The sequence below is a fragment of the Schistocerca serialis genome, chromosome 2, assembly GCF_023864345.2.
Source record: "Schistocerca serialis cubense isolate TAMUIC-IGC-003099 chromosome 2, iqSchSeri2.2, whole genome shotgun sequence".
NCBI classification, from domain to species: domain Eukaryota; kingdom Metazoa; phylum Arthropoda; class Insecta; order Orthoptera; family Acrididae; genus Schistocerca; species Schistocerca serialis.
The window spans coordinates 800,790,356-800,801,039 of record NC_064639.1 but is presented as its reverse complement, the minus strand read 5'-3'; the positions used below and the strand labels follow the sequence as shown (position 1 = coordinate 800,801,039).

Genomic DNA, 10,684 nt, shown 5'->3' with positions numbered 1-10,684 from the left:
GGAAAAAGAGAATTTATTTTGCCTCCAGAGATTTAAGGCTACCCATGATGTAATTAAAATCCCTTTTAAATACATCAGTATTCTTATTGGTGCATCACTGAATGATGATTGAATTGTACAGTAGTACGTTTGGTCACAAAATGAAGTAAAGGAAAGGTTCTATTTTCAGCACATGTGACCTATAGAACCTTGACCAACTCTAAAAATGAAAACAGAATAGAACTGTCAATGTAAAAGCCTTACTGACCGATATATCTTCAGGTTATTGTAAATGGTAATCAGAATTCCATATAAAAATTTAGAAAATATGTTTTGAGGAATGCAGTGAGCATACTACAGTGATCAAGAGGGGTACAGTTGCTAGATATTTCAGTGTTACTTGTAACTTAAGACAAGCTACCATGTCATCTTGCATGGATATAACCGATTTTTGTTAGAATGCAAGAAATATTGCTCAAAAAGAGTTCAGACATAAATGAGTTGGTTCATTTACTTTTAGAACATCAGTTTGTCCTCAATTTTATTAGTGTGTTTGACACTTTCAAATGATTACCACGAGAAATTTATTTTCGAACCCAATATTTATGAGACCATTTTCTATTCATTAACGTTTGCAAGAGAAGTAGAGTTACAATATTCACCATTATGTTTATGCATGCACGACTTATTTCAGTTCACGTCATCTTGAATGCAGAAGTAGTAGAAAATATCCTTCCGAGGGAGATAGGGAGACACATGTGCAGTTTTTCGTTGCACTTGAAACGCGGCTTTATCCACAGTCTAACATAACAGTCGCGGCACCCACCGCTGTAAAAGCTGTTACAGCTGGAACGGCACTAGCGCTCCAAGTGGCGAGAAAGGAGAATGTCAGATGCTTCGTAAGAATAATGTTTGTTTTCCATCCATTTCCTATGTGTTTTACAAAATATTTGAATTATTTTTCCGCCTCCAAGGGTTTTTTTTATTATCTGAAGATGTTGATGTTCCTAAAAATGATTCTAAAATAAGCCCAAGTAAGGGTAAAAATCATGAATCCAGTGAGAAGCTACAAGACATTCGTGAAGAAACACTTGTGACATTGGATGGAACAGCAGCTTACCATGTTGATATAAAATTAGATTAGATTAGATTAACTTTCATTACAATTGATCCGTAGTGAGGAGATCCTCCAGGATGCAGAACATCCCAGAAAAACAACAATACATGACAAATATTTACAACTCAAACAAATAAGCTAATGTACCATTCCACAGGTCCCAAGTGGCATGGTCGTCATTTCTTAATGAACACTATATGAAAGAACCATTTTACAAATACTAATGCACGGAATTTATAATAAAAAAATTTTTTATTTTATTTATAACGTAATAAACGAGTAATACAACTACTAAATACTTATTTACAATGAACACATTACTGCACTGAACTGGTGCAGAAGTTAGATTGTACTTAAACACACACACACACACACACACACACACACACACTTATTTACAATGAACACATTACTGCACTGAAATTGTGCAGAAGTTATGAAGTTATATTGTTATATATATATATATATATATATATATATATATATATATATATATATATATATATATATATATACAAATCAGTTGGTTCTACTGAGAAATTCATCGATGGAGTAGAAGGAGTTGGCCACCAATAAATCCTTTAGCCTTCTCTTAAACTCAATTTCATTGGTTGTTAAGGTTTTTATGTCTGCTAGCAAGTTATGGAAAATGTATGTTCCTGAATAATGGACACCTTTTTCTACAAGACTAAGTGACTTTAAATCCTTGTCAAGAGTATTCTTATTTCTATTATTGGTTCCATGAATTGAGCTGTTGGTTTGAAAAAGTGGTATATTTTAATGGCAAATTTGATTAAGGAATAAATATATTGTGAAGCAGTAGTTAGTATAAATAGTTCCCTAAACAGGCTTCTGCAAGATGTCCTTGAGTTTACACCACATATAACTCTTACTGCCCGTTTGTGTGCCCAGAAAACTTTAGCTTGGCTTGATGAATTGCCCCAAAAAATAGTCCCATATGACATTATGGAATGAAAATAAGCATATCATGCCAGCTTTTTCATTTTTATATCCCCTATGTCTGATACAATTCGCATTACAAATAGAGATTTGTTAAAACGCTTCAGCAATTCTGTGGTGTGCTCCTACCAGTTGAATTTATTATCAAGCAGTAATCCCAAGAATTTAACACTGTCCACTTCTTCTATCTGCTTGTCATCGTATGTTAGGCATATACTCGTGGGACACCCCTTACAGGTTCTGAACTGCATGTAGTGTGTTTTTTTTTAAAGTTTAGTGACAAAGAATTGGCTAGGTACCAGTGAATAATGTCCACAAATATTTATTAGCTGACCTTTCTAAGTCTTCACTTGATTTGCTATTTATTGCAATGTTTGTATCATTGGCAAACAAAACGAACTTGGCTTCTGGTAATGTTACTGATGAAAGGTCATTGATATACACAAGAAAAAGTAAGGGCCCTAAAATGGAACCTTGTAGGACCCCACATGTAATTAGTTCCCAGTTGGATGATGCCTGATAACTTGATACATGTATCTTTCCTAATGACACCCTTTGTTTCCTGCCAGAGATATAAGATTTGAACCATTTGCACCATTTCCTGTTATACTATAATATTCTAATTCACTTAAAAGCATGTTGTGATTTACACAGTCAAATGCCTTTGACAGATCACAAAATATACCAGTTGCCTGCAATGTTTTGTCTAATGAAATAAGCGCATTTTCACTATAAGTGTAGATAGCCTTCTCAATATTAGAATCCTTTAGAAATCCGAACTATGACATTGACAGTATGTTATTTGAGATAAGATGGTTATAAAGCCGATTGTACATCACTTTTTCTAAAATTTTTGAGAATTCTGCCAAAAGTGAATTTGAACAGAAATTTGACATTATTTCTTTACCTCCCTTCTTAAACAGTGGCTTAACTTCAGCATATTTCAATGATTCAGGAAATATTCCACTGATAAATGACTGTTTAGACAGATAGCTTAATATGTTACTTAGTTCAGAATCACATTCTTTAATTAACTTTGTTGATATTTCATCATACCCACTAGATGTTTTTGATTTTAATGATTTTATGATGGATATTATTTCTGCTGGGGTTGTGAGGGTCAAATTCATATTAAGGAATTTACTTGAAATGTCTGGTCTGAGGTATTCCATAGCAGCATCTGCTGGGGTAGTGAGGGTCAAATTCATATTATGGAATTTACTTGAAATGTCTGGTCTGAGGTATTCCATAGCAGCATCTGCAGAACCTGACAACCCCATCTTGTCAGTAACAGTTATAAAATGTTTGTTAAAAAGTTCTGCAACACTATACACATCTGTCACCAATGTATCATTACTCTTAATGCTATTTGTCCCTCTTCATGTCTGGTTCTACAGGTCACCTCCTTCACTATATCCCATATAGTCTTTATTTTGTTATCTGATATGACTATCTTTTCCTTGTAATATATTTGCTTTGATGTCCGTATTACAGTCTCTAATATTTTGCAGTATCTCTTGTAATGCGCTATAGCATCAACATCGGAACTGTTTCAGATTGACAGATACAGTTTTCTTTTTGTTTTACAAGATACCCCTATTCTTTGAGTAATCCATGGCTTCTTTGTAGACTTTGCTGTAACCTTGGTAAGTTTTGGGGGAAAACAGTGTTCGAATAAGGTAAGCACTTTATTAGCAAAAGTGTTATATTTTTCATTCATGCCATGAGCACTGTAAACATCAGTCCAGTGAATGTCTCTGAAGAGTGTCCTAAAATAATCAATTTTTGGCTTATTGATTACCCTCTTGAGCTCAGATTTAAGAGATTTTATATCCTGTTCAGTATTAACATTTAACAGAAGGAACTGTATGTCATGGTCTGACAGGCCATTGACTATTGGTTTTGTAATATAATTTTGTTCATTGGACTTTTCTATAAAGATATTATCAATGGCTGTTTGTGTGCATTTGGCTACCCTAGTGGGGAACTTTACAGTGGAAATTAAGTTGAATGATAGTGTTACTAACTCAGATAAGTTCTTATTGGGAGAGTCTTTAAGGAAATCTACATTGAAATCACCAGCAACCAATATTTCTTTAGTTTTGGTTGTTATATGGGCCAGTACAGCTTCAAGGTGGTTTATGAAAAGACTACAGTTACCTGCAGGTGCTCAATATACACTTAATATTATGAAGGATTTTTGTGAAATTCTACTTCTGTTGCACATGCTTCCATATGCTGTTCTAGGCAAAATTTATGAAAGTCTATGTTCTTAAATTTATGACAGTTCCTGATGAATGTGGCTACTCCTCCTTTCTCCATTTCTTATCTACAAAAATGAGATGCTAACCTAAACCCTGTAACACTTAAAAGTTCTATACCAGTGGTCACATGATGTTCAGAGAGGCAGATTATGTCAGCTGGGTTTAAAGACTCTAATTCATCTATGCAGATAATTAATTCATTAATTTTATTTCTGAGTCCTCGAATATTTTGATGCAAAAAAGATAGCTGACATTTCACATTAACTGAGTTAAAATAGGGTAGAGTTAAAATATCCGCTGACTGTTGAAAATTCTTAACCAATAGCTGTTTATGCTGATGTAATAAGCTAGAAATATGTTTTTTGGTTTCTTTCTCAAACTGAAGGTTTGTCTCAGTCCTAACCTCTCTTAAAATTTGGTTTCTTTCTGTCCTTGCTATCCTAAAAAAGGGTCTTTTGTGAACCCTATAACCACTGGTATTTTACCACTCATGACAGTGCCTCCCCCCTTTAACTTTCCTGCTATTTTCCCAGCCAGTTTACCCTTTCCCTTCCTGTTGAGGTGAAGCCCATGCCTAGTATAATCCCACCTATTGAGAGAATCAACAGGAACTACACGAATGTGTGACCCTGCACCCAACATAAGCAGCCATTCCAACTCCACATTAACTCTCTTGACAGAAGAGTTCAAATGAGATGGGTCATGGCACCCAAGAAAAGATACAAACCCAACACTAGTATGCTTTGATGCTAATGCAATCTTTGCCAGGTCACACTCTATACTATACACAGGATCTCTGTCAATACTATTACCTGCCCCACATACTATAACCACGGTGTTTTCCTTAGTGAAATCTTTGCAAACGATCCTAAATCCTCTGTCACCTGCTCCAGACCAACACTAGGTTTAAAAAAATTGACCTGGTATTCTGAACCTAGTTCATCCTGCAAAAGTTGGCCAACACCTCTTCCATGGGAGCTACCTAACAACAACACTTTCTTTTCATTACTGATTTCCCTACATTCTTACTTTTCTATTTGCTGCTGAAAGTTTGTTGTGCCCTGTCTACACCTGCAATTGCTTGAGGCTCACCAGCTTCTAACTGAAGCAACAGGTCAAATCTATTACCCACATTCACCACGAAGCTGTCAGACAAAGTTTTAGGTCTGTTCCTCCTGTTGCCTGTTGCCACTTCCCACCTCTCTTTACCCTTCTCCTCCTTAACCTGCCAAGATCTCATCTGGCCTTGTTTAACTCAGCCTGAAGGGTGGCAATTTTCCCCTCCTGTTCTAATATCTTCCTATCTCTACTACAAATCCTACAAAACCACTGATGAGTCTCATTTACTTCCCCTAGTCCCACGCCACTACAGTCGCCCACATGGAAAAAACTACAGCACCCAGGAATATAAATACACAGATTCTCACGTAAGAAGCAAAGACATATACATCAATGTACAAGAGGGATCGACACCCCATTTGTCGTTCTGTGGGCCTACTGTGGTATAGTCATTGTCGCCTGTTGCCACAAGTACGAGCTTCATCTTTATATTACTCTAAGTGGACAAACAAAGCAAATAACAATGTCAGAAGTACTGTCATACGTTAAATTTGGCGTTAAGAAACATTTCATCCACTGACATATTCACTAGTTTATCAATATCGGAGAAATGCTGTACCTTCTGCTATAAAAGGTGGAATGTATTGTCATTTATCCTACATTTTATTCGTATGCCTTCCACATACCTTTGTAATGTAAGCACTGATGGAAACATAAAACATTCTGAAGAAACCTGTACACCTGTGTTCTGTAATATAATAAACAGCTTATTTTTGTCTTTGCACCTTGCAGCACATTTCTCCTTCAGTGGCATGCTAACCTGGCTTAGCAATATATTTATTTATTTATTTAGCTATCCGTGGGCATTTTAAAATGTATGCATGTTGTCAGTTGTGTACATTCATATATTTATACAGTTTGTTGTTACATGTTGTTAAACATTGTGACATATAAGTTATTTACAATATTGTGGAACAAAAGCTATTTACAATCATTTTATGTTAAGGAATTCACTTATAGTGTAAAAGCAGTGTTCCTGCAAAAACAATTTAAGATTTTTCCTAAAGCGGAACACGTTATCTGCTTCTTTTATTTTCTGTGGCAGTTTATTATACAGTTTTACACCTTGATGCAAGAAGATATTTTGAGTCTTATGTTTATTCTTCCTGTCTAGGTGAAGACAGTGGCTTGTTCTTGTACTATAGTTATGAAAACTGCTATTTGTGCTACAATTTTCTCTATTTTTTCTTGATGTACACTATGATTTGGAATATAAATTCACAATGTACAGTTAGAATTTCTAACATTTTGAAAAGTTCTCTGCAGTGGGCCCTCTTACTGCTTTTTGTTGTAGTTCTTACTGCTCTCTTTTCCATTTTAAATACTGTTTGTAAATTCTGAGCACTGTTTCCCCAGAAAATAATACCATAACTGATTACTGAATGAATATAACTAAAGTGTACAGTTCTCAAACATTCACTACTGCATGCGGATACAAGGACTCTAAGTGCTTAACATGTTGCTGATATCTTTTTCGAGAGTTTAGCATGTTCATCCACTTCATTAGGCTGTCAATGTGCAACCCTAAGAATTTTGTTGTATGTACATCATCTATGGAGATGTTATCTAGTTTCAAATTTAAAGGACTCTGTTTTCTATTCATTCTAAAGCATATTGTATTTGTTTCTTTACGTTGGGAGTTACTTTGTGTTCCTGAGACCATTTGTGAACATCCCTCAGCACTTCAGTAGAATTTTTCAACATGTGTGCTGGTGTCTTACTGGTGGTTACTATGTTGCTGTCATCCACAAACAATATCTTCTCTCCATGGCTGATATGTTGCGGGAAATCATTTATATATACCAGAAATAATACAGGGCCTAGTACACTTGACGGACCCAAATAATACTATATTGTGGATCAGATATACGTTTCTTAATGTACTTTTTCCACTGGAGACATGTGTGATCTCTACTGACTGCACTCTGTTTTCTAGATATGAACGAAACCATTTGAGAACCACTCCCCTCACTCGTAGTGCCTCTAATTTATGCAACAGCTTCTGGTGGTCAACTGTATAAAATGCCTTAGACAGGTCTAGGAAAAGGCCAGTTGCATGGCTGTTCTCATCTAGTGCTTCTAAAACTGTTTTTGTAAATTGTGCTATTGCAGATTCTGTACCTCTACCAGGGCTGAAACCATGCTGGTCATTGCAGAATAGGTTGAATTTACTTAGATAGCTCAAAAGCCTGTTTTTCATTTTTTGCAGTGTTGAGTACCTTCCTGTAGATCCTTTTGTAGTTTTTGTAGTAGTGCAAAAAAACTGGATCACTATTGTCCATTTTAATGGAGTTTAGGTATTTACAAGTTTGAGCACTTTTTCTAATTCCTTTAGTAATCCATTTATTGTTGGTGGGTTTTCCAATGGGAATTAATGCTTTGGGGAATGTTTCTTCAAATTTTAATTTTAATTCAGACATAAATTTGGAGAACTTACTATTCAGTTTAGTTTCTATGTATACTCCTTCCCCACTTTCATGTGCTAACTTTAAGGAAGACTCTTGCAAAGTTGATGAAGAGTAGACTCTTTTATATACATGCAGTTTTGATTCTTTTTTTTACACAAGCTTTTACTTTTATAGTCTGACATAGATGGTCAGACAGTCCCAGATTTTTGACAAGTACATCACAGTTTTCTCTGCCTACATCTGTAGCTACATGGTCAATGGTAGATTATCAATGTGTGGTTATTCTTGTTGCACAGTTGACTAGTGATGATAGACCAAAACTATGTAGAATATTCATAAATGTGTTACTGGTGTCATCTGTTTTAGTTGTATTTACATTAAGTCCCCACACAAAATGATATTATGTTTCAGAGTCAATTTTGTATAAGTTTTGGAAAGAATATCTCTAAATTACCACTGGGAGAACGATATGCACATAATATAGTTAGTTCCTTGGGCATATGTATAGCAACCATCTCTATTGCTGACACTTCAAAGTCTTTGTCTTCACTTAGCATGATAATATCATTTCTGACTTTAAATTCAGTGCCGTTCTTAACATAAATTCATGATCCTCCACTTTTCATTTTGTTTCTGCAATAAGAGCATGCCTGGACATATGACGGTAAATTAATATATAGGATTTCACTTTCTTTACACCAGTGCTCTGTAATACAGATAACAGTGTTGTCTAAGATTTGTAGCTCGACTTCCAGCTGTTGCACTTTGTTTTTTGCACACTTATTATTTTGGTGGAGTACTGTTAGACATTTAATGTTACTTATCTTGGTGGCTTCTTTTTCGTCATATCTGCAATTAAAAAATCCTTCAGATGGCAAGGAGGTGTCCTTTTCCGTCTACTTGCTGGTTGTTTCCGTGTCTACTGCTGCTCCTGCTATTGCTGGGATTTCTGCTTTTGCTGCTGTCTGTGATGCCACTGTTGGTGGTGTTGCTCTTGTTGGCATTTCTGCTACGATTATTGTTTGTGCTGCTGCTCCTGCTATTGGTGGGATTTCTGTTGTTACCGCTGTCTGTGATGCTGCTGTTGGTGGTGATGCTCTTGTTGGCATTTCTGTTCCTATTATTGTTTGTGGTGGTGCTCCTGCTATTGCTGGGATCTCTGTTGTTACTGCTGTCTGTGATGCTGCTGTTAATGGTGATGCTGTTGTTGGCATTTCTGTTTCGATTATTGTTTGTATTGCTGCATTTTGTGTAGCTGCTATTGGTTGTGTTTATTCTGCTGCTTTTTTTGTTGTTGGTATCATCTGCGATGAGATGGCTTCTCCGTTTTGAGATGATAGAATAATAGGCATGATGTTGTTTTTTGTGTACATCATCTCAGCCATCTCATTTATTCTAGAATCTATGAACTTTTTCCCATGAATGTTTAAATGCATACCATGCCTGGTGAAGTGTTTCCTTTCCAAGAATTTCACATCTAGGAAGTTTGTGTTTCTGTATGCTTTGCATATTTTGCGAAATTGCCGGTTGGCCTTAATAATTTCCTGGTTGATACATGACGTTTCTATTAGGTCATATCTGTGTGGTATTCCAGTCACTTTTGCACTTTCATTTTTCACTGTATCTAAAGTTTTCCAGAGGTCATGGACGGCACTTTTTAGTTCATTGCAATAAACATCGTTTGCACCACCAATTATAACGAAAACCCGATTTCCTTGTGTAGTGTTATCACGCTGTATGTTCCTTGTAACTTCGTTCATAGGGGTCCCAGGTTTTACATAATGGGCAGCTCTAAGATTGTGTTCGTTTTGCAAGATTTTTGCGAGATCGCGACCACCACTGTGTGAGTAAACAACTAACTTGGATTTCCTAAGATATGTGTTTCTGCCATTATTGCCTTTTGGGGCAATGCTAATTCTATATTTTCGTATATCAACAGCGTCTGGTGGATGGCAATCAGTATCGTTAAAGTCTTCCTTGTTTGCTTTTACACCGTCTAGAATGACGAAATTGTTCTGCAGTTTTTTAGACCTAGGCCTGCTGTAACCACTTTCTGATTCACAGTTTTTGTTTTCAAGAGGATTTCTCAATACTTGCTTTAGATTTTCCAGAAATTCTACGTATTTTCTAGTTGCTTTTATATCACAATAAAGCTCATGTAACACATTTAGTTCAATTCCGGCAATGCACATTTCCGTTGCTACTTGGAGACCGTTACACAGTTGACCACAATCGTACTAGATTTTATCAGAGTTTAATTTCACAAAACAACTTGAGAGGTATCATTTATGCTTTACTGAGCATGCTCTAATACCTTTTTCCACCATAATATCACATGAACAAGCCAAAGTCATCTTTTTTTTTAAATATAGGAATCCTATAGTCTTCAAAATTTGTTTTTCATTCTTTACTTAATCCTTCTGATACAGTTTCTGTTGCTGTCTGTATTTAAAATTATAGGCACTTTCCTTGTGCTGCAATAATTTGGCACGAAGTCAAGCGATCTGCACATTCTGGCACTTCACACGCTTTTGCAAGACACAAATAACTGCACTACATCTAATCACTTCATCGTCAAAGCATGTCTGTATTGACGATTCAGATGAATCTTGCACTGATATATGGAGAGTCGAATTGGCTGCTTCTGTGCCATAGGAGTGTTTTACAGCTTTAGATGAATTGTCGAACCTTTGTGGCAGTTTCCTCTTCATTGTCAATTGAGGTGGCTTGTTTGGGATGTCAAACAGTGTGGGTATTGCATTCTACACTAGATTATTATTGTCTGCATTCTTGAAATGGTTTTGTTCGATGTGAAGGTAAACAGGGTCGTTTCTCAT

At 35.9% G+C, this 10,684-nt stretch overlaps 1 protein-coding gene across 1 annotated transcript; it reads right to left on the bottom strand.

The window, feature by feature from the left end:
- Positions 1-8,743: 8,743 nt before the first annotated feature.
- Positions 8,744-9,061, bottom strand: LOC126456432 (mucin-7-like). The gene has a single exon (XM_050092181.1). The coding sequence runs from the start codon at positions 9,059-9,061 to the stop codon at positions 8,744-8,746; it is 318 nt and encodes a 105-aa protein (XP_049948138.1).
- Positions 9,062-10,684: the final 1,623 nt, after the last annotated feature.

Coding starts and splice junctions, on each gene's coding strand:
- LOC126456432 (XM_050092181.1), bottom strand. CDS start 9,061: ATGCCAACAACAGCATCACCATTAACAGCAGCATCACAGACAGCAGTA.